General features: G+C 40.8%; 2 protein-coding genes across 2 annotated transcripts; one reads left to right on the top strand and one right to left on the bottom strand.

Moving 5' to 3' along the window:
• Positions 1–10,848: 10,848 nt before the first annotated feature.
• On the bottom strand, positions 10,849–13,247 carry LOC133928527 (large ribosomal subunit protein uL16). The gene is made up of 4 exons (XM_062374883.1): positions 13,150–13,247; positions 11,663–12,164; positions 11,448–11,529; positions 10,849–11,105 (listed from the first exon to the last, which is right to left on the bottom strand). The coding sequence occupies exons 1-4, from the start codon at positions 13,157–13,159 to the stop codon at positions 11,037–11,039; spliced, it is 663 nt and encodes a 220-aa protein (XP_062230867.1). The 5' UTR covers positions 13,160–13,247; the 3' UTR covers positions 10,849–11,036.
• A 6,728-nt stretch (positions 13,248–19,975) lies between these two features.
• LOC133928526 (thioredoxin H4-2-like) lies at positions 19,976–23,444 on the top strand. The gene is made up of 5 exons (XM_062374882.1): positions 19,976–20,363; positions 21,182–21,250; positions 21,353–21,466; positions 22,163–22,285; positions 23,035–23,444. The coding sequence occupies exons 2-5, from the start codon at positions 21,230–21,232 to the stop codon at positions 23,179–23,181; spliced, it is 405 nt and encodes a 134-aa protein (XP_062230866.1). The 5' UTR covers positions 19,976–20,363; positions 21,182–21,229; the 3' UTR covers positions 23,182–23,444.
• Positions 23,445–25,490: the final 2,046 nt, after the last annotated feature.

The following is a 25,490-nucleotide window of genomic DNA, read 5'->3' as shown; positions in this document are numbered from 1 at the left end:
CACACCTCCTCCTGATCTATCTGTTCTGATCTGCAGAGATGTAAAAGGCAAGAACGCGAGGCGAGTGAGTTGTATCCCTCCGCGAGGCGAGGCGAGGACGAGCACGACACGGCGCCCGGCCGTCGGCGCGCGTCTGGCGCCCGTCGGCTCACCTTTCCAGGAAGTCGTCAGCGGCGGGTGCGTCGACCAGCAACGGCAGCCCGGGAAAACCGGGGAGCCAGAGGCCCGATAGCGCGCGGGCAGGGCACGCCTTCTGCCGATCGATCGAGGCGTGTCGCGGTGATCGATCTGAGGGTGGCCGGCGCGCGAGCGTTTCACCTGGAGCTGAGGGAGTGCGGCGGGGCGCGTGAAGAGGACGAGGGTTTATGGATGGATGAGTGAGCGAGGTGTGAACTCGACGTAGCGAGGATTTGTTTGGTTGTTCCTAAAAGGAAGGGAGTTAAAAAAAAACTTACTACAAATGAATCAAATGGGATATTCGCCCTCTCATAAGAAGATCAAATGGGTATAAATTTAATGGTTAGTTTTGAGTCATTAATTAGTTCATTTTTTCCTTAATTTAATTTGTAGAAGTGAATCATTAGTTATTTTTTAAGTTTTGGATCGATCCCATGGCAAAAAAATACAAAACTTGCATTGCTCTTCCGTTATTTTTTAAGGGTGCATGTTTTGTTGTTCCATATATACCCAATAATTACTAAGCGTTACAAACAGGGATATGCTTTCAAAACGGCAAACAAAAGGGATATCTTGGTTTAAACGACTAAATGCACGACACCCCTTAAGATGTGGAAAAGTTTGGAAACTGTATTCGTTGACAAAGCGACAAATATATGTGGCATTTATCTCCTATTTGAGGGGAATAACGCTACCAATCTTGACATGGGAAACCATACTGCATACAAATCATCCACTATTCTTACACATTCACATCAATTTTTTAAACCGTACTTACTATGGATCGAGGGAAACTTGTTATTTGCTTACCCTAGTACAAACATTTTGGCACATGTAGCATCTTCTGGTTATATTAGACGTTCTAGCTCTATTTGGAATGCGACAAAAGGATGCATCGCACTTGTAGTTTCCTGAATTGGGAAAGTTACATAGGGGCACATGTAACGCGTTCCATACCTAGTAGCTACTAAGCGTAAGAAAAGGTGTTGTGCTCCAAAAAGGGTAACCAAAAGAGGTATAGTTTGAGAAGTGTATTTGCGTCTCAGATATCAAATATATCAAGAAAACTATACTTCAAGAAATGCATGAGTCTGCATATTCTATTATTTTGGTTTATAAATGACTATATGCACAACACTCCTTGAGCCATGGGAAAGTTGATGAATCGCATTGGTTGACAAAGCGTCAAAAATATGTGGCATTATCTCTATTTGAGGAGAATAATACCACCAATCAACATAGGAAACCATACCTCCTACCAATCATCACTGCTCTTACACATTCTCATCGGTTTCTTAACCATATACTAACTATGCACCAATTACCATATTGAAAACGACACAAGGAAAGGGAGTAGAACTTATTGTTATCTTACCCTAGTACAATATTTTGGCACATATGTGCCTTGTGGACAAAGGACATAACTTGTGTCCTACTAAATATGTGTTACGCAAGTCTATTTGTGATTTTTTTTTCCAGATTTGATCTTGTTTGTGATATCACGGTTGCTAACAACCAAAATGACTAGTAAAATAGAAGAAATGGGGTATAGGCTAGTCCTAATATCATGCATAGAATTGTTGTCCCACTGTGTTCATCCCCTTAATAGAAAATTATATTGTTGTACAAAGAAAGAAAACTTATTTAAATCTAAACAAGCCTTAATATTTTGAATTACTGCACCTCATCAGAAGAGATAACCTATCTAAATGCTGAGATCACTTTCTTGTAGTTGGTGAGTCATTTTCTATGGACCGGAGCGGTAGGCACAACTTAGAGATTTGATGGATTTGACTAGAATTCAATCTTTTGCAATACAAAACATGTATCATTTTGTTCTAGCCCCTATTTGGAATGAGACAAGAGGATGCGTCTCACTTGTCCTTTCCTGAATTGGAAAAATTACATTACATGAGGTGCATGTTTTGTTGTTCCATATATACCCAATAGTTACTAAGCGTTACAAACAGGGATATGCTTTCAAAACGGCAAACAAAAGGGATATCTTGGTTTAAACGACTAAATGCACGACACCCCTTAAGATGTGGAAAAGTTTGGAAGCTGCATTCGTTGACGAAGTGACAAATATATGTGGCATTTATCTCCTATTTGAGGGGAATAACGCTACCAATCTTGACATGGGAAACCATACCACATACAAATCATCCATTATTCTTACACATTCACATCGATTTTTTAAACCATACTTACTATGGATCGAGGAAAACTTGTTATTTGCTTACCCTAGTACAAACATTTTGGCACATGTAGCATCTTCTTATTATATTAGACGTTCTAGCTCTATTTGGAATGCGACAAAAGAATGCATCACACTTGTAGTTTCCTGAATTGGGAAAGTTACATAGGGGCACATGTAACATGTTCCATACCTAGTAGTTACTAAGCGTAAGAAAAGGAGTTGTGCTTCAAAAACGGCAACCAAAAGAGGTATGGTTTGAGAAGCGTATTTGCGTTTTAGATATCAAATCTATCAAAGAAATTATACTTCAAGAAGCGCATGAGTCTTCATATTCTATTATTTTGGTTTATAAACGACTATATGCATGACGCTCCTTGAGCCTTACACCAATAAACATAGGAAACCATACCTCCTACCAATCATTACTGCTCTTACACATTCTCATCGGATTCTTAACCATACACTAACTATGGACCGATTACCTTATTGAAAATGACACAAGGAAAGGGAGTAGAACTTATTGTTATCTTACCCTAGTACAACATTTTGGCACATATGTGCCTTATGGACAAAGGATATAACTTGTGTCCTACTAAATATGTGTTACGCGCCTCTGTTGGTGAATTATTATTTTTTAGATTTAATCTTGTTTGTGACGTCACGGTTGCTAACAACCAAAACGACTAGTGAAATAGAACAAAGGTGGTATAGGCTAGTACTAATATCATGCATAGAATTGTTGTCTCCCTGTGTTCATCCCCTTAATAGAAAATCATATTGTTGTACAAAGAAATAAAACTTATTTAAATCTAAACAAACCTCAATATTTTGAATTACTGCACCTCATCAGAAGAGATAACCTATCTAGAATATTACTGAAGAGTGGATTATATACATATGAAGAGGGGAGATTATCTACCAGACTGTTTTCTGTTAAGGAAGTGTAAGTCGGGAGAGGCAGGAGAGGCACGTTCAGTGGTGGATCCAGCCAAGAGTATATACTCTCGGGAGTATATACTAGTTTTTCTATATATATATTGAACCGAGGGAAACCTTGTTTGCACAAGCAGCTCAGTCAATGTTACTATCCTTGAATTGTTTGAACTTGACTCTCATTAATGGTTGCTTTTTTTTTTAGAATGAGCACTGTGAACTATCCGTTGGAATCTTTTCAATATGAAAATAGGTGGTATCCAAAAGGACAAAAACTGCAACTAGGGATCTGGTGGACTACTATCATTCATGAAGCTCAAGTGGTTAGAGTTTTCATTGGAGGAATGTTCTTATCATTGAGAAACCGGAAATACTCCTTCCGCACCATCTCCCCACCACTTACAGGATCAAAGCTGCACCTACAGAAACTAAACATACCAAAAATAAAAGAGAGTAGACTCCATTAGTGAATACAAGTCAGTAAGTGATAGGAGTGTTGAAAAAATGATTTAAATCGAACAATTCTCAGCTAATTTTGTTGTTATCTTGTCACTTCGGAATAATGAAGCAATGCAATATTGAAAGGAAAACTGGCAGCGAAAAAACACCGTCTGTGAACTAAATATTGATTCAAATGCAGTATTCTTTGTTAATTTTTTTTTTCTCGAACATGCAGGAGAACTACATGTCATTGTATTAAGAAGGATAACGCATGGAGTACAATACACCCGAAAGAGAAACAAATGGAGAAGAAAAAAAAAAGAAAAGAAGAGAGGAGGGAGACTGCAGACTCCCTCCTTACATCTTCATGGTTACAAATGCGCCACGACAAGAGAAATGATCAAAGAAGAAACAAAAACTCATAGGGCCACAGAGCACATAGTCCCTTAGCTCCCACCAGGCACCATAGGTTGGCCTCGTCCTTAACGTCGTGCACAACGGATAGGATGCTCGGAGATACATTCTCGAAGACGCATGCCTTGCGGTGCTTCCAAATCCACCAATCGACTAGAATCATGAGGGAGTTGAACCCACGGCGGTGTTCCTTGTCCAAGCTCTGTGCCACACTATGCCACCATGTGGCGAGCTGGTCCTGACTACACGGCGTCAAGTGTTGTAAGCCGACCATCCGCAGGATACTGCACCAAACCTCACAGGCGAACACACAGGAGACGATAAAATGCTGGGCCATTTCGCCTTCTTGGTCGCATAGGGGGCACTAGTTCAAGTGCGGGAGCTCGCACCGCCTAGGTGATCAACCGTCCAGCATCGATTGAGGAGCAACATCCAAATAAAGAACTTATACCGCGGCGGCGCCCAAGCTTTCCACAGTTGCTACCACAGTTCGAATTCAACATGGCCAGTAAGGAACCTCAAGGATGCCGATTTGGTGGAGAACTGACTCGTCGTTGTAGGCGTCCATACGTGAATATCAGCCACCCCATGGTGCAGCTCCAAATTTTGAAGTGCATCCCAGAGCTGAAGATAATCCACTAAGGCCGGCACAGATAGGGCGCCCTTGATATCCTTCACCCACTAAAGGTCCCGGAGCCCTTAGCTGACCGTCCTCCAATTGGCAACGCGCTTTGGGACCAGTGCACAGAGTGTCGGCGCGACGTCGGCCACGGACTTGCCATGAAACCAGCGATCGCTCCAAAACAGAGTGGACTCGCCACCTCCCACTAGAGAAATCACTAAGATTGCGAAGAGCGCTTGAGCATTGGAGGTTACCTGCAGATTGAGCCCAGCCCATGGCCTATCTGGCTCGGTCTTCTGCAACCAGATCCAACGCATGTGCAAGGACCATCTGAGCGTCTCTAGATCATGGATCCTAAGACCTCCTAAATGTCGTGGTTGACACACCCGACACTAGGCGACAAGACAATGGCCACCCTGGACATCTTTCCTCCCTTTCCATAGAAATGCTCTACGTAATTTGTCGATAGCCTTGATGACCCACTTCGGCAACTTCAGAGCAATAAGCTGATAGAGGGGCGTGGATGTGAGCACCGCCTCCACCAGGACCACACGGCCAGCCAATGACATCAAGGACGTCTTCCATCCAGGGAAGCGATCAGTGACCCTATCAATGATGAATTGAAGGTCAGTTTGTGGATGGACAGTGGCAGCCCAAGATACTTATAGGGGAAGGTGGTGGTTGCACATGTGAACACCGGATTGACCGATGATGACAAGAAAGAGCATCGGACAAAGCACCGCTCTATTTAATAGAACCTTTGAAATTTTTCATATCCGCTGAAAACTAAACACCGGATAGTCCGACGTCAGACCATATGCTCACCGGACCATTTTGACTTAAACATTCCAATAAGCACATCGAATGGTCCGGTGAAGAGAACTTTGAACTCGCCAGACTATTTCTTTCTACTAAGAGTTCTCTGCCTCTAAAAAGAATACTGAAAGGTCCGGTGAAGCATTTTTGAAGAGCACCGGACAGATTTCCAGAAGACTTAGCAAACGCTGACAACCAAGCATCAAATGATCCGTTGGGAATAACCAAGAGAGCACCGCATCATCCGGTGAGAAGGAAAGATTTTTGCTGAACTAAAATCCCGCGCTGAGTTCAAACTTCAAATAACCACACAACGAAAACACATGTTTGGACCAATTTGAGTGAACTCTCACCCTATCAAACAATCATTTTCAAATATTTGCAAAAAAAGGCTATCTTATAATAATTTTGAAATAGGCAATAAAAATCAAAGAAAGAGAAGGAAAACTATAAGGAAATGTTTGAGCCATATTACCTATGAATTCAAAGATTATGGCTTTAAATTCACTAGGACATGACTCAATAGGCATTAAGCACTTATATCTTTCTAATCACACTTATAGAGGTGTATGTTCATATGAAAAGCGAACAACCTTCTCAAAGAGTGATATTCTCCTTTGTGATCTCTACCGCCAATATACATGTAATGCATAACAAGTGCATGAATTTAAATATGAGTGTAAATTATATGGCATGTGAATGCATAGTATAAATTAAACTTATCTTGTCATATTACTTCCCTTCTCAAGCTTTTTTATGGTGAACCTAACAACATGCCTTGAGAGAAACTAGTGAACCATCGTCTCAAGTAAAACTCATGTTCACCACTATCTTGAGAAGGTTAGACAAGCCTATCGTGAATGCATCTATATGACAAAAGCATCACATGACATTTGAAGCATCTATAACGTTTAGCTCACTTCGCAACCTACTAAATGTGGCTTCATCTAGAGGTTTTGTGAAGATATCAACCAATTGACCTTCCGACCTTACACCACTAAGAGATATATCATTTTTAGCCACATGGTCTCTAAGGAAGTGATAACGAATATCAATGTGCTTTGTGCGAGAGTGTTGAACCGGATTATTTGCAATTTTTATGGCACTCTCGTTATCACAAAGGAGTCAAACCTTCTCTAGATTAACACCAAAGTCTAACAAGGTTTGCTTCATATAAAGAATTTGAGCACAACATGCTCCGACGGCAATATATCCGGCTTTCGCGGTAGACAAAGCTACGGAATTTTGCTTCTTAGAAGACTAAGAAACAAGGGACCGCCCTAGCAAATGGCATCCATCTGAAGTACTCTTACGATCCACACGGCATCCGGTAAAGTCCGAATCCGAGTAACCCAAGAGTAGGAAACTAGCACCTTTGGGATACCACAAGCCTATACTAGGTGTATGCTTAAGATTCTTTTTACTACGCTAAGATGAGATTCTTTATGATTAACTTGAAAGCGAGCGCACATGCATACACTAAACATAATATCGGGCATAGATGCTGTAAGGTAAAGGAGAGACCCAATTATAGAACGGTAAAGCTTTTGGTCAATCGATTTACCCAATTCATCCAAGTCGAGATGTCCATTTGTAAACATTGGAGCCTTGATTGACTTGCAATAATCCATCTTGAATTTCTTGAGAATATCTTTTGTATACTTCTCTTGATGGATGAAAGTCCCTTCCCTCAATTGCTTGATTTGAAACCCAAGAAAATAATTGAGCTCGCCAATCATTGACATCTCAAACTCTTTTGACTTCAAGTTCCCGAATTCCTTGCAAAATTCTTTGTTAGTTGAACCAAAGATTATATCATCAACATAAATTTGATAAAGGAAAAACTCATTGTCAATGATCTTTGTGAACAATATGGTGTCCACCCTTCCGATCTTGAATCCTTGATTGATTAGGAAGTCACGAATGCGCTCGTACCAAGCTCTTGGTGCTTGCTTGAGTCTGTAGAGTGCCTTGTACAACCTGTAGACATGATTAGGATATCTATGGTCCTCAAAACCGGGAGGTTGTTCAACATATACAAGTTCATTAATGAAGCTATTTAAGAATACACTCTTCACATCCATTTGATAAAGCTTAATGTTATGATATGAAGCAAATGCAAGAAGTATACGTATAGCTTCTAGTCTTGCCACGGAAACGAATGTTTCGTCGAAATCCAAGCCTTCCACTTGTGCGAAACTTTGAGCAACTAATCTTGCCTTGTTTCGAACCATCACACCGTTTTCGTCTTGTTTGTTGCGAAAGACCCATTTTGTACCAATGACATTCTTGTCTTGAGGTCTCTCTTCAAGTATCTTGCATTGCCATCATCCAATCCAAATCCTTGAGGGCTTCTTCTACATGAGTTGGTTCCACACAAGAAACAAATGAGTAATGCTCACAAAATAAAGCATATTGAGAGCGAGTTCTTACTCCCTTTGATGAACTCCCAATGATCAAGTCAATTGGGTGATCCTTTGAGATATGAGTTTGCTTCACTTGTGGCTCTTGTGGTGTGTCTTTCGGTGGTCCAATGTCTTGAGCTTGAGCTTGAGCTTCTTCTTGAGAGATATGTGTATCATGTATTGGAAGATGTTGTTCATCTTTTTCTTCATCTTGATCCACTTGGGGTGCTAAGGAGGTATGTGGAGTGGAAGTAGTAGACATGTCTTCGTCATCCTCCTTACGCTTGACATCCCCAATGGCTATCTTCTTCACCACTTCTCTTAAAGGTTTATCACCTACATCATCACAAGCAATACCTTCTTCTTGGGAGCCATTAGATTCATCAAACTCCACATCACATGTTTCTTCAATAAAACCAGTGGCATTGTTGAATACTCTATATGCTTTGGAGTTAGATGCATAACCAACGACGCTCAAACTTCCCTAGGCGTTCTCTCTTTTTAAAGATGAAGCACTTACAAACAAACAGCCAGAAGTAGGAGATATTGGGCTTCCTGCCAATAAGAAGCTCGTATGACGTCTTCTTCAATAGTCGGTGGAGATACACTCTATTTGACGTATGGCATACCATGTTGATTGCTTCCGCCCAAAACTTCTCCAGTGTACCATACTCATCCAACATAGTTCTTGCAAGTGTAATCAATGTCTTGCTCTTCCTCTCCACTACACCATTTTGTTGAGGAGTATAGGTTGATGAAACTCATGCTTGATGTCTCTTTCTTCATAAAACTCTTCAACTTAGAGTATTCTTGAACTCCGTCCTGTTGTCGCTTTGGATCTTCACTAATATTGCTTCAAACTCATTTTGAGCCCTCTTTGCGAATTTTTTGAAGATCCCAACGGTCTTACTCTTGTCATCTAAAAAGAAAGTTCAAGTGTATCTTGTGTAATCATCAACAATGACAAAACAATAGAGATTACCACTAAGACTTTTGTAGGTGGTTGGTTCAAAGACATCCATGTGTAGTAGCTCTAAGGGTCTTGATATAGACATCATAGTCTTGTAAGGATGTGAGTTGCAACTTGCTTTCCTGCTTGGCAAGCACTACACAATTTTTCCTTCTCGAAGATTACGTCCTTCAACCTGACCACCATTCCGTTCTTGAATGCCTTCTTGAGTGGGCTCATTCTAATATAAGCAAGTCGTCGATACCAAAGCTAACCTAAAGATGTCTTGGAGAAGAGGCACGTTGTCAAGCTAGTTTTATTAGATGAAAAATCCACAAGATATATATGTCCATATCTAAAGCCTTTAAAGATTATATCATTATGCTTCTTGCTAGTAATGATAACATCAACATCACTAAATAAGCATGTGAAGCCTAAATCACATAATTGAGCTACAGAAAGTAAATTAAAACTAAGAGACTTAACTAAAAGTACATCGGAGATTGTCACCTTACCCAAACCTACCACATTTGCTTTTAAGTTATCACCAAAGGTGACTTTATCATATCCGCCCACTTCATTAAAGTTCGGGGAGACGGGCTTAGGTCTAAGGTTCATCCTCTCCCTAGGTTTAGAAGGATAGCCAGAGGCGCCACCGGCCACAATGGTAGAGGATCGATGGTAGGCAAGGTCGGGTGTGGGCATCCAATCGATGACCCGTAGAAGACTAGTTAGCGTGGCAACTAGTGACACGAGAGGTAAGGGTAAGGGTGCAGTGGAGAAGCTCGCCGGAGGAAACGAAGGAGGGGATAGGGGTAGGGTGAGAGCTCAGCTTGCCAGCACTAGAGGAGAAGCCGAGGTGGGACAATGATGAAGAAAATTTAAGTGAGTGATCAGAGTGACCCTAGGCATCCTTATTTTTTAATATTAAAGTTGAAAACGTAAAAGTCTTTGTTTGGAAAAGTGCTTTCACACTTCTATAATTTTATTAGGAGAAATGTATGACGATAGAAATAGATGGCTAAATTTGTGTCGAAGACCATGTCGACCACCGCGTAAGTGTTTGTAAACAGAGTATCTATAGTATATAGGACTATGAATGTCAAAAATACGGAGTGTCAAATTTAGACGTGGCAAAAATCTGAATTTCCCTATGTTATTTGGCCCTCCTTAACCATTAAATAAGCAGCTCATAGAGATGACGCGCACCATACCACCCTAACAAATTGAATATACGTGCATGAGTTCATATAGATGGAATTCATGGTGTAAGCATCCGGAAGAAGGTCGTGTACATCGAAGATGCTTACATGGTTGCTTAAAAAGAGGTGTCACCGTGCACTTTATAAGTTTTTTTTTCCTTCAATATAGGCAATTTTCTATTAGGTGCTGAAAGGACTAATTTTGAACCGATCTCTCTTCCCTCCGGTCTCTGCGATCATAGCAAGTGACTTGGGGGCAACCAAGATTCGCCATTGTTGCAATACCCACATACCGTTGCTGTAGCCCTACGACTGCTCCTGCAACTCGTGGACAAAGCACAACATAGCGATGATGACCAAGCCAATGGCACAAAATCCAATGTAACAAAACCCTATCCTAGAACCGGACCATTCGTCAAATCTGGAACCAGTGGAATGGGCATATATACAAGCCAAACATATAGCACCATGAACATACAAACTTTGGGCGTGTTTATCCCTTGCCGCCGCTTGCCTTGCCTGGCTAGGTAAGAGATCGGACACTTGGTCGTCGCCAGGCGAGCCAAAAACCGCTCGGACACTGGCAAGGCTATCCTTGCCAAGCGAGGCAAGCCAACCAAACACGCCCTTTAACAACATAAGGCAAGTGATGAACACGTCCAACAATCAACCACATAAACATAGATTCAGAACCAAAATACTTGATGCAAAGATATCTAACTCCATGCACAACGATGTTCAACACAAGATAGGTAGGTTCAGACAAGGCACTGTAATACCACAAACAATTGGAGTCCAGATTACAGAAAAAGTAAAATAAGGTTGGCTAAAGCAAAACGGTTCGGAATAGCGATCCCGCTGTAGAAGTCTAGGCAGCTTAGGCGACGGCCTCAAGGAAAGCCTTGCCAGGGGCGCGCTTCTCAAGTCGGCCATGGTTACCAAGCAGCTGCACAAGGGTAAAATAAAATGAAATTAGATTATGCACACTGCAGTACATTGTTCTTGAGATGATCAATCGAATATAGTACAAGAGGCATGTGATAGAAACGTGCTCAAACATGTAGGCATAAACAGTGGCTAAGAAAAAGTATAACTACCATGTCTAAAACATGCTCACACAGCTAGATATACCAAGTGGTTAAGAAAAATTATACCTACCTTAAGAAAAAGGTGCTGATACAACTAGACATTAGTGGCCAAGAAACATTATAACTACCATAGATAAAACTAATTATGAAACATATAACACATCTACACATAAACAGAAGCTAAGTAAAATTAAATATACCTTCGCGTTGACACCATCAGGCGTAATTCTACCCTCACTCTTGTACTTCAGGTAATCAGCACGGCTGAACTTGGTGAAGCCCCTGAAGAAGGAAGTGTAAATTAGAAAGAAAAAAACATCACACAAAATACTTGATGCAAGCAGGACGTCTCAGCAATTAGAGACATAGACGATGATAAGGTTCAATAGCTTGAAAGAATTTCAATGTCACTCACCACTTTCTGCTCTCAATGATCTTTTGGCGGCCAGGGAACTTGAACTTGGCACGACGCAGAGCTTCACTGGCATGGACAGCATTGTTGTCCTTGCAGCGCACAGAAAGGAGGACCTGGCCAATGTCAACCCTAGCGCAGGTTCCCTGTGGCTTGCCAAAGGCACCCCTCATTCCAGTCTGGAGCCTATCAGCCCCGGCACACGAAAGCATCTTGTTGATACGGAGCACATGGAATGGGTGAACCCGGACCCTAAGGTGGAAGGCATCCTTTCCTGCAGACTTGGTCATGTACTTGTTGCACGCGATACGGGCAGCCTCAAGAGCCTCGCTGGAGACATTCTCCTTCTCCCAAGAGACAAGGTGCACACAATAGGGGAACTCATCAACTCCCTTCCTCTTCATTCCAACATCGTAGATCCTGATCTTGGGATCAGGGACACCACGGCAGTACCTGGACTTGGGGTACGGCTTGTTCTTGATCTGGCGATAGCACCTCGCAGGTCCTGACCAAAGTTTCAAAAACATAAAAGCTCGATATTAACAATTGAAGACTTACAGATATGAAAGATGGTTAAAGATACAACAAAAAATACAGGAATGAGACAGTTAAAGATACAAAAAAAAATATTCAATTCAACAAGCTGCGTAGAATGGAACTCGATGATATGTTAATATCAATCCAAACTAAAAGAAAAAACTACTAGTATAATTTACACAGTATATACAGTTCTCAGAGGAAACATGCAGAATAAGCATGCCTTCTAGTCAGATTGCACTACACTGTTGATTATGGCAAACATAATATCACTACAAACATGATCATGAAGATACAAAATCCACTACCATTTCCATAACTAGCCAAGAACAAGGAAAGGCTAAAGCCATGAATACAAAGTTACACATCCACTGGGACTTACGACCAACCACATGATTTTTACTATGGACAGCATACCCTTGTTTAAGCCACAAGCGTTAACCCTAACCAACACAAGATTCAACTACTCACAGTGAATCAAGTAACACCTTCGTTCTACCATTAGCCACACAGATCCTAAAGTCTGAAAGTGGTTGTTACAAACTATGAGCAACATCATTTCCAAATAGACTACACACAAACTACCGTACGAACGAACACAGGAATTCTGCACATTCAAGTACCCAAAGCCCTGCACTTCTGCTCCTTCTACGATGTAGGTAGTCTAGCAAATGAGCAGGTGATACTAGATAACCACAAATTGTCTGATCAGATAACAGGTATCCCCGCTAGTTCTACTAATCACCACGGAACAACAAACTAGAAATACTACCAAGCGCGTGCAATCAGCTCCACGGAATCATACAGATTTCGCACAACTACGAACTACGGCGGATCTAATCGAGATTCGCAGGGGGGGTGGGCTATTCAAAACAAGGGGCTGCATCAAAAATCGCAAGGACACGATCAACAGTAAAGGGTATGGATGAGAAGAATCGGAAACGCGAGCTTACTTCTCCCCATGGCGACGGCGGCGGCGAGGAACGAAGGAGGGGCGCGACTAGGGCTTGGGGGACGCTCGGAGGCGGGTTATATAGATCACGCGGACGCGGAATGGGGCCGTGCCGCCGTGGGTCTTGTGCGTCACGGCATGCGTGACTAGCAAATTGGGCTTCACGGCGTTCGGCCCAGTGGAAAAGCCCCTGTAAGAATTGCAAATTGGGCATCACGGTGTTCGGCCCGGTGGAAAGCCCCTGTAAGCATAGCAAATTGGGCTTCACGGTGTTGGGTTACCGATCCAAAACGAGTTAAATTCCTTTGCGAAAAATTGATGTCGGTGGGATTGGCATAGCACCATTTAACCGTTCAAATGATGTTGTTGTCAAAATAGTGCCATGCCAACCCTCACCAGCACTATTTTTTCACGTCTAGAAATTAAACTTACGACAGATCAGTAATTTCCAAGAGAATGAGTTAAAATGCCACATAGGATCTTCTAACTTGATGAGCAATTGTGACATGACGTAATCGGCCATGTTAGCAAATAGTGAGGGCTGAAGCATGTAAGTATGATACGTGGACTCATCTTGTTAGATCTGTTTATAGTAACATAAGTATAATTTTGCGATAAAATGATGCAAAATAAATATGGTGTTATAAAATAGGAGGGAAAAGTGTAGTTTTGTGATATTTAAACAAAAAAAGTATAGTTTTGTAATAAAGTGATGCAAAGTAATTGTAGTTTTATAAAATAGGAGAAAAAAATATAGTTTTATAATAACTTTGATAATCATAATGTAGTTTTATGACATTCACTCTTTCAAAAAAAATATCCCTCGTACCCTAGCAGTAACTAAGAGACCTGGCCTGCATTGTCTCTAATTCCCCCATACTAGGTAAGTGTATATTGCTGCAATGGTATTCTTGCATGTGCTGGTCATTGCTCCCAAGGGCGGGCCTACTCAAGGGCATGGCCTGACGGGTGGCGCAGGTGCGAGCGAGGCAGGGCCACAAGGCAGGGCGTGAGTGCGAGCTAGGAGGGCAGTGGCGGTGGCTACGGCGCGGGCACGAGTGAGGTGGGGCACGACAACGACTACGGTGATGGTACGAGCGCAACAGGTATGTGCACCCAAGTTGAAAAACCTGGGCCCGCCACTGATTGCTCCAACACTATGCCTTCTCGGTAACTGTCTTCTGTAAATTGGTGCATATCATGCTATTAATCTAACATGTAGCAGGATGCATAAATGTAACTTGGATAATCGATAATCGATTTGAAGGTGCTTTCATATGTGACTCTCGTTGCTAGCTCATGCCTAGGGGTGGATCTTCGGGAGGGGGGCAGAGGGGGCTCAAGCCCCCTACTGGCAAGCACACCCTAGGAGCCCCCTAGCCAGCTGGTCCCCTTCAAATCTTTGCTATGGAATCAGTTACCTGAGGTATGAGGTCTAGGGTCCTGAAGAGCTCGATGCCCCTATAGTCTAGGAAGGAGAATATGAGCCTGCCAGACGCTTGTCCAGTTCAGAGCTGAACTCAACTTCTTATCTCAGCAACCCATGATGATGCAACCTATGATATGTTGTTTGCGTCGATAACCAACAGACCAGCACGGGCCTAACCGCCAGTCGCCTAGAGCCCCAGCCCATCTTCTTGTCGACAACGCCTCGTGAATCCCTAATTCCCCAATAACCAATGACTCGGCGAGGACAGCATGAGCGTAGGGCGTTCAGTGTAGGCGGGCGCGGTGCGGCGCGTCGACGTAGGGCCCTAGGGTGTGGCGGTGCGTAGGGGCACAATCGGAGGCCTGACATGCAGGGGCACGACGGCGCAAGGGCCCAGGGGTGCAGCGGCGCACAATCGGCAACACGACGTGCAAGGGCATGACGGCACATGGGCCCAAGGGCACGACAGCTCATAGGGGCGCAGTCGATGGCTTAGCGTGCAAGGATGCGGTGCTTAATAGGCATGTGCAGGCTGCAACAAGGTCTTAAGTGAAGACTTGCAATCGTGCAGAACTAAAAGTGTATCTAGCCCTTATATGTGGTTTTGGTAATTAATGATAATAGCTACAGACTAACAATGTTATTGAGTTTGTTAGTAAGTTGTTGCATTGTTGCATATGTAGTGCATGGAGGAGACATATGCATCAAGATGAATGAGCTCTTAGTGATGCTCATAAGAAGAAAGAAAAACTCATATAAGATTGGCGATAAACGTGAATGCTAAGTTACTTGTTAATATCAAGTAAATAAATGTATGTCATTATCAATAGTTTTATGTACTAATCTATGTGCTTTGTGCTTGAGAGTGAGTTGGGGTTAGGATCCATAAGAAGACATAAGTTGAATTGAAATACAATATGCCAAGAGTGGCGAACTAGATTGGACTCTATATATGATAAAGTGAATTCCTTGAAGATGTCGAATACAAAGTGGTTTTTCTATAGTAAGATGCAGAAGGGCAAGCAAGACTCGGCTACGATGGGCCATCCGTGATGAAGGGCAAACAAATGACTTGGTGCTGAAGGACTAAGGCGGTGGTGAAGAGCGAGTGAATGCTTTGCACCTATACCGTGCGAGGTCATATGAAGCTACTAGTGATTCATATCAATCACATAAAAAATCAAGAAGATATGGAGTGATAACGATATAAAAGTTGGCAACCCTCTAAGTTTAAAGGAAAAAAGTGGTACTTGAAGATATTCAAAGGCTCAATATGATTCAAATATGTTTTATCTTTGAAATTGAGTATAGTTATAACACACTATTAAGAGGGATGCAACGTGAGCTATTTATCGTGTCTTAGTGCTTAGGAGTTTCTAATCAACCCAAAGTGAGAGTTCGCTTTAGGAATCCGGTGCGAAAAGTGTGAAAGTGCCCAAATTAGGTTTCGGAGTGTTCCTAGTTTGATCAAATATGTTTGGGATCATGAATTCAGTTGGGATGTGTAACCCTCTAAATAAGTTTTTCGTAGAGTCCAAAATCGTCAAAATCGGACTGCGTGATCAAAAGTTATCGCCGTTTTCAATGTGTCAGTTGTGCTGAAATCGGATACTTCGAGCTAACTCGGATACTCCGGGTTGGCAGGAAACTCCAGGTTTAGCTCTGAACCGAGTGGTCTATTAAAGCCTAAGTGTTTCACCCGAATACTCCAGGTTGACTCGGAGACTCTAGGTTCTGGTAGTTGTCCGAACCCTCCGAGTTGTACTCCGGTCAGAGCTCTCGGTTATGCGTTCTAGTGTCAATCCACAGACTCCAGATTGACATGGATACTCCGGGTCAGTTAAAAAAACTGTGTAACGGCTAGTTTTGGGGGGAATGATATAAATAACCCTCACCTTCACCCTTGTTTGCTGCTGCTCGGGCACGAAAGAAAAACTTTCTAGAGCCAAAAGAACTCACTCCCACTATAATCTAGTGTGTGATTTGAGAAGAAAAGTGAGTTGAGTTGAGAGATTGCAAGTTTGAGTGCTAGTGAGCGTATCTCCCATCTTGAGCACTCGAGTTCATCGGCAAGAAGTGCATCATCGCGTTTGTTACTCTTGGAGCTTTGAGCTCCTAAGTGGCTAGGCGTCACCGGCGAGCACCCAAGGTTGTGGTGTGCCGTAGGAAGTTTATAAATGCTTCGATTTCGCCTCCAGAAAGGAAGAAATCAAAAGTGAAAACCCAAGCTCAAGTGTGGTCGAGCTTGGAGAGGAAAATGGTTAAGAGAGTTCCGGCTCAAGTGTGACCGAGCCCCTCAACGGAGATGTAGGAACCTCTAGAGGAGGTGTCCGAACTTTGAGAAATAAATCTTGTGTCTTCAATCTTGTTTTCATGTTCTTGAGTTATTGTTCAACATTTATGCATATTGTTCGATCTACTTGCTCGTATGAAATTGATTGTAGGTTCTCCGTGGATCTAATTGGAATCATCATTTGGAACACACAACTTCATTTGGTTTGAGCTAAAACTCCTTATGCGTCCTTTAATTTCAGTTCAGTTCATTCTCTGTTGAACCCAGAAGTTCCGAATTTAACCCAGAAGGTTTGGATTATGTATAATCAGATCTAAACTCGAAGTATCCGAGTCAACTTAGAATCTCGGGTAAACAGTGTTTTTATGATTTTAACTAAAGTTTTTTTTTCATATCTTTTACTAATTTTGAATAATCTTTATCAACCTATGATCGTAACTTCTATATTTTATTTAGGTGATTATGTACTTAGTTGAGTCTAGCATATTTAGGATTTTCACTCATAAAAATTTGTTAGTTTATTTTTCACAGCAAGTTTAGATCAACAATAAAAGAGACAATTTTTTTAAAAAAACATCTATTCACCCCATCTAAACGATATTATTATCCTTTTAGAAACAACAAAATGAGAAAATAATAGAAGGTATAAAATTTCTTCGATCAGTTTAGCAATTCTAGCTCATATGCAGATTGGGATTGGTAATTTGCTAAATACGCTGCGACTGTAAGCCTGTCTGCCTGTGAATATACACTAGACATGCGGCAACACAGTTATGCAGTCATGTTTGTACCAATAATGATACTATTAGTACTTAAGCCTCGGCCCCCTAACAATTTGCGCTGGATTCGCCCTCCTCATGCCTGTTGGTGATAGAGAATGTACATCGATAGAGACACCCATGGTATATGTACTTGATACAACGTGTCAGCCGTGAATACATTGTCACTATGGTTATTCAGCTACGTAAACTGCACTGCTCATGTTCTACCTCCAAGCTTCTATGCATAGCCATACACATGTCCAAGGCTAGCTAAATGAAGTCAGCATGATCACTTCTACAAATGTATACATATTGATGAGAAATGCTACATGCCTCGAGGGAGTATGTGTTGAGTTGTAGTTATGTAATTCGAGTGTAATGATAATTAGTTAAGATTTTAAGAATATGTTGAGAGATCACAACCACAATGTCTGGCCTGTTCACCGTGGGTGGCCATCAGTGGCGAATTGAGTACCACCCCGATGCTGCCATGATGAGGAGCCCGAGGTACATCTCCCTGTATCTTATCCTCGATGAGAACATCACCAATCCGGTGGCAGCGTGGTTCAAGTTCTCCTTCATGGTGGCAACTGTGTTTTTATTTTCAAAAGTATTTGTTGTAAAAGTTAGAAATCGACAAGATAGTAGTAGCTACGCTTCTAGTTTTAATGTTCTCAGTGGAGGGGCAAATGGCTCTAGGTTTTACCATGATGTTGGCCGATTTGGCTTTACTGTAAACTGCTACATTTGTGTGAGATGTTTTATTTTGTGAGAGAGAGACTAAGCAATGGAATCCCATAGAAGATTCATAACATATTTTACTTTCACACAGGTTTCGCGTAAAGTTCAAAGAGTAAACCAAAATCATGTTTCAAAGAATATTTGTGTTGTTATATTTTATTTGCACCACCATACCCCAAGTCTCAAATGCTATAATACATTTTTGCATTCGTGTTAAAAAATATTGTAACTAGTATTTTTTAATGTTGTAGAACACCCTATAGATGGAAAAAATTGGTTCTTTTATCTAGAGCATTGGATTACTTAGAAGTTAATGAGCTTGTCAACATTTCCAAACATGATGATATTTTTTTATAAAAACAGTTTCCCAAGTTCTTAGCCATTTGTTGCACAAGTTGTTTGCAACTTTGCAAATAATATTGCCAAAATGTTGCACAAGAGAATTCAAGAATCTACTACAAAGTCTCATTAAGAAAAATATCATGCGTGCTATTGTTTTTATTTTTGGCAGTATTTGTTGTAAAAGTTGGAAATCGACAAGACAATAGAAGCTAAGTTTCTAGTTTTTAAAATGTCTTTTTCTACTTTTCAATGTTCTTAGGGGAGGGGCATATACCTCCCAGGTTCCACCAAGATATACCTCCCAGGTTCCACTAAGATGTTGATCAATTTGGCTCCATTGAAAACTGTAATGTTTGTATGAGATGTTTTGTTTTGTCACAGAGACTAAGCAACGAAATCACACAGAAGATTCATAATAGATTTTACTTTCACATAGTTTTCACACAAGGTTCAAAGAGTAACCAAAATCAAGTTTCAAAGAAGATCCTTGTTGTAATGGTTTTTTTTTTTTTTTGCGTCACTATGCCCAAGTCTCAAATGGTGTAATCTATTTTTGCATTCATGTTAAAAAAATATTGTAACTACTATTTATAAATGTTGTAGTACACCCTATAGATGAAAAAATGGCTCTTTTATCTAGTGCATTGTATTACTTGAGAAATTAGTGAGCTTGTCAATTTCAGACACGATGGAATTTTTATAAAAAGTTTCCTAAGTTCTTAGCCATTTGCTGCGCAAGTTGCCTGCAACTTTGCAAATAATATCGCCAAAATGCTGCACAAGAGATTTCAGGAATCTACTGCAAAAGCTCATTAAGAAAAATATAATGTGTGCTATTGTTTTATTACGCCAAACTGGATGGGCAATCGACCGTCCAAACTAGCACTCGGATCGGACATTCATGTGCCAGTCGCATCCACAATATACCACCACCTTTTGCCTACCAGGCATAGTTTTTCAAATTTAAGAGCGAGAAAATTTGATACCATGCAACTTTTCTTTCAAGTGCGAAAAAATTCAGTTGTACATATATACCTCACAATAATAATTCTACAATTTTTTGAGGATTTAATTGTACACTTGCACGGGGACCAACATTCGCAAAAGAAGTCCATATGAAAAACATCTAAAAAAGAAGTCCACATGAACAGTTTTCTACAAAATTGTCACCAGGGAAAAAAAAACGCCCCACGCAAATATAATTTTCTTTTTCTGAGTTGCAATTTGCCCGGACGGAAACGAGCTCACGTGGGTCGGGTCGGGTCGGGTCACGGACTCACGTGGGAAGCTGGCTGGAACCATCCAAGCGGGCGGCGGCCGCGGGTCGTTGTCGTCGTCGCCGTCGCCGTCGTCGTCGTCGCCTCGTCTTCAGAAAGAAACACGAGCTGCATAATATTTCCACGTCCGCCCCCTTTCCCTTTCCCTTTCCCCCTCCTCATCCCCAGCGGCATCAAACTCTTCAGATTTTTACTCCTCCGTTCATCCAAGAACCAAACAGCACGGCGGTGGCGAGGGAGGGTTGAGGCTGGTGCCGTCGATCGAATCAGGTTTTCTCGGTTGCGCGCGCGGAGATCCAGCGTCGCGGTCTCCTCCGTCCGTCGGCTCTGCGGCCGCAGGCGGCAGCTGGGGTCCCCTTGAAACGATCCCAGGTGAATCTTGCTCGGTTCCTCTCTCACTCGGTCCGTTCCGACGGTTCCCGACGCGGTCCTTGCGGATCCATTTGGAAACGTTACTGCTTCGGAAGAAGAAATATTTTTTTCTTCGTCGATGCTCTTGGGTTGTTGGATTCCGTGGGGGTAGGGTTCATGCGAGCTAGTCGGTGTCGATTACTCGACTCTTATCTCCTATTCCATGGGTAATTGCGGGTGTTTCGTGCAACAAGAAAAAGAGGGGCGACATAATAACTTGTTTATCGTCGCGATGGTAGTTTTTGGGATTTAGTTGGGATGGATTGGGACAAGAATAGCACCCGGGGGCTGATTGCTGAGACATTTACAGTCACTGGTGAAGGTCATAATGATGATGAGATTATTCTAGATTAGGCTGTTTATCAGGCTCTCAAGCTTTTATACTTCTATAAGCAGGGGCTGGCCGGGTTTGGCTTGCTTGATTTGTTCGTTGAAGGTGTGTTGAAGCTTGAAATAGATACACATAGTTTTGGGAGGCACCGGTAGTATATCTGTTGCCATTCGAACAGTTTATCTGTCTCTGAGTGATCATGGGCAAGAGAGGCATCAGAGTGATTGGACTGTTTCTGTATTGTTGGGACCATAGCTATGGTGGGAGTTTGCCACTGGCATGTGTGCTCAAAATTTCTTTTGTTTGATGTCACTTGATGCAACAAGAGTACAAGATGAGAAATTCTCTCCCCCATGAAATCTAATGTTCCAAGAACGTGTCCATATTTTTCTAGATGCAGAAAATGCATTTTGTTTATATAGATATTGACTGGTCTGCCATTGTTTAGGCAGCATTTTGTTCACTGGTGTGCTGGCCTTGCTGATTGAAGTTTACAATGGGATGCTGTGTGGGGAAGGTGAGCCGAGCCTTCTGGAATAATGTTCAATTCAGATATATTTTTTTAATATATTTCATGGATGATAATCTTGAGTGTGCATTTTTTTGTTCTTTTGGTCAGGCACATCGCGATGAGGAAGAAAAGCTTGATTTCAAAGGTGGAAATGTGCATATTATTACAAGCAAAGAGAACTGGGATCAGAAGATTGCAGAAGCAAACAGAGATGGGAAAATTGTAAGTGAACTGGCAATCTGATTGAGGGACCAGAGAAATCTTTTGCTTCTTGTGATGTTTGTTATGTATTTGTATTACTTGGTGTTTAAATCCTTCAGTGTGCATTGTGAATGCAATGATATGGATCTAATAGGTTCAAAAAATCAGTATACATAACCTGCTTACTACCATGCCTAATTCTTTAATAAAAGGGGAAATTGCAAAAAACACTTATGCAATTATACTATGAGAATCAGAAACTGAAATCTTGATGGGGGCAATGAAGCTCATAATATAACCAGTTACAGGTCACAAATTGTCTACGGAAAGTGATTTGCTGCCAGCTTTTGTTGTCTTAACCATTAACATGATTTGCCGATTCATCTCGTTAAATTTTTGGCTGAAAAACTTGTATGAAAATATGAGGATGTGTCAGCTTGAAACCCAATAATATGCTGGAGGGCTTGAAGTTTTTGCAGATTTTTGTAATAGGACTCTACATGCACGGTCCTTGTTCAATAAAATGGACAATATTAGCATCTGTAAGAACTGTTGTATGGTGGTCTTGAACTTTTTTTTTTTTTGATACCCCTTAGCTCTTAATTCTCTTGAAAGTCCACCTAGCTGTCTGAAGTTGTGAACCGTCAACCGATACATGAGGATTCACCTTTTAACATCTGTACATTTATCTGTTATACTTCTCGATTTCTCTTGTAGGTTGTGGCAAATTTCAGCGCTTCCTGGTGCGGGCCATGCCGCGTCATTGCACCTATCTATGCTGAAATGTCAAAGACTTACCCTCAACTCATGTTCTTGATGATAGATGTCGATGACCTAATGGTAAGCTCAATCTTACTCGTGTTGATCAATCCTTTGAAATATACATCACTTCAGATTCTTCTTGAATTTAAGAACATGGTTGTCTCTGATGCTGTTAATCTGATAAATAACGTTGTTTGTCAGTTGATCCTGTTAGCATTTAACGCAAACTTCATTTGTTAAGGGTTAATTAACAAGACAAGATTAAAGGCATCATAAGCAAATTGGTGTAAGTCTCAGCCGTGTTGAATAACACACTGCAGGATCTTGGTGTACCCTAAGTGTTCCGGTCTTCCCTATGAAATTCTCCTTAATTGCCATCCACATGAGCGTCAAAATCTTGAATGTTGACTTGGATAATGCCATCCAGTCACATTTTTCTTCTGGCCAAGATTCTAAGCTATGCAACATCAATCTTGCAAATGAGTTCTAAACCTGTGGTGATGATCCAAAGCATCTTATCAATCGAATAAGCTGCTGGTTGACTGAGGAAGCATTTGAAAAGAAAGGAAGGGTGCTGCTTGTTAAACAAAGCTGCGTGTGGGGGTAGCCACTTATAGCTGTAGTTTCTGCTGTAGCATTTTTGTTTGTTAAAAATAAGCAAATAGATATGTAGTACATGCCTGTTTACTCCTATTAGCTGAAGCATACTGTCATCCTGTCAGGTCAGCTCCATGCTTAGCAAGTTCAAAAGTTATAATCTGTGAGGGACTGCATGTTTGCCCTGGTGCTTCCAGGATTGATCAGATTCTATTTGTGTTTATGTACAGGATTTCAGCTCATCATGGGATATCCGCGCAACCCCAACTTTCTTCTTCCTTAAGAATGGGCAGCAAGTCGACAAGCTCGTCGGTGCTAACAAACCTGAGCTTGAGAAGAAAGTGCAAGCGGTCGCTGATGGCAGTTCAACCAAGTGACCAGAACAAAATCGGAGCAAACTTGAAATGGCTTATCTGTGTGTACGGTCTTGCTTGTGCGTCTGTGTGTGATAGTTTTCCAATGTATAGTTTCCTGTGTGTAACTCCGATGTTTGCTTAGAGATGTGCGTTACAATTTTGCCCCCCTGCCTGGTTTCACATATAGACATGTTGGCAAATTGTGTGAACCTGTGCTTGTCAAAAAGAAAAAAAAAGAACAGTACTGTAAACCGTAACGGTATATGAAGGATGGTCGTTTGAAAGGCTCTAGAGTTTTTAAGATCTTACAGTCTTTATCTACCTTTTTCTGGGACAACTGCTATACCGTAACAGTAGCAAAGTTATTTAAGAATGTGATTTTGATTTGATAAGTAATCAAGGCAATTGCTTAGTGAAAAACTAAACAAAACAGATTCAAGTTATCCCAACCCAAGGGGTAATCCAGCTACAGATGAAAGACCAGAATCCTGAGAATCTATATAGCTTGGATTGAGGGCAGAATGTAAGAGAGGAAACAAGCTGTACGGGACGGCCTACAGCGATGTTTCAAGACCGTACGAAACTAGTGTCTTGTCGCATGTGTGACACACAACTGAAAATGTAAATAAATATATATATATATATATATATACTCCTAGGAGTATGAAATAGGTGTCCTATATATATATATATATATATATATATATATATATATGTTGTCCACAACTTACATCCAACGGCTCAGGATATTACAAGGATAGAAGCGTCGTGGTGGTTGAAACTCGATCCAAGAATAGGTGTGAATACTGTAAAACTGAAGTATGTATGTACAGTTTTAATGCGTGGCAGAAACAGATAAAACATTTGATAACAAAATTCACCTGTTCATCTACCTCTTAAATGCAATATATAAGTAGTTTTGTAAAAAATCGTAAGCAAATTAGAATGAATCCGTAATAAATTTAAGAAATAGGTTAAGACAATTCAAAGTGGGAGTTCAACAAATTTTATGAACAAATTAGAACGATTCAAAGGTGATATTAGATCTAGCTACTACATATTTTCAATAAAAAGGGAACAATTTGTGAATAATTTTGTTGCAAGCAAATTTTAGAAAAGCAATTAGTTCAAACTCGCAAACAATTTTGTATACTTTAAGGAGCAAAATAAATGTGCATAACATAAGACTAAGAGCCTGTTTGGATGTTACAATGCCTAAAAACCATAGTTTCTGAAAACTACAGTTTTTTAAATGCGTGCGATGAAATACCACCATTTGTGAAATACAACAATATTTTACAGTTTTAGGAAAACCATAAAGTATTTGGTATCTGCAGTATTAAGTAAAATATTTTGTTTCAAGGAAATAGCTATTAGGCTAACATGTCATTATAATAAAAAAACTAAACAAGCTATGCATATCCATATGTGGAACAATTCTACAGCGTTATATCTATTTATTAGCTTTTGAATGTAACAGTACCTAACCGATATGTATCCATTTGTGTGTAAACAAGTAAAATTTGTATGGGCCAGATCATGTTCAAATTTATCATAGGCTAACACCGTGATATGTAAAATATAAATTTACTGGTACACGTGTATGCACTGAGTAATGTATGAGCAGAATTTTTTTAGCCGAAGTATAACGCAAATCATCATGCGAGCCAAAGCTCGGTTTTCAGAAAAAGAGGTGAGAAGTGGATTTTTAAATACTCCAAAAATACCATGATATTGGGCATACTTTGGTTTTTAAAACCATAGTTTTTATTGTATCCAAACACATCAAAGTTTTCAATACACAGCAATTTTAAGAAACCATAGTTTTGCCTAAAAACTTCAAAAATACTTTATATCCAAACATACCTAAAGCATGCAATGCAGTTTTTAGATTTTAGCATAAAAGAAAAGAAAAGAGAGGACGAAAAGCCACACAGCCAGAAGAAACGGAGGATCCTGCTCCCCGCCCGGCCGTCTACCATGATCCAAGGCTTCCAGAAAACAGGCCGCGCGGGCCCACAGAAGGATGATTAATCGCTCGATTCCAACGAACCACCCTCCCTCCCATTTACTCTAAATCAAATTTTATATATTTTAACTAATATTTAATCAAACTATAAAAGTATCTAATAAATAAAAATTATATAAATAAATTCGTAATTTAAAATAATTTCACACTATATATATTTTACAGCTATAAATGATATATTTTTATAAAAAATCTTAATCAAAATCTAACTTTGAAGATCGAATAAAAAAAATACTTATTATTTCCCAACGTTAAACGCCTCCAGCCTAGCAAGGATTCGAGGGGCATTACGGTAACTGCG

This window comes from Phragmites australis, chromosome 9 (genome assembly GCF_958298935.1).
Source record: "Phragmites australis chromosome 9, lpPhrAust1.1, whole genome shotgun sequence".
Classification (NCBI taxonomy): Eukaryota; Viridiplantae; Streptophyta; class Magnoliopsida; order Poales; family Poaceae; genus Phragmites; species Phragmites australis.
The sequence above is the reverse complement of the archived record's forward strand: the minus strand, read 5'-3'. Positions and strand labels throughout refer to the sequence as shown.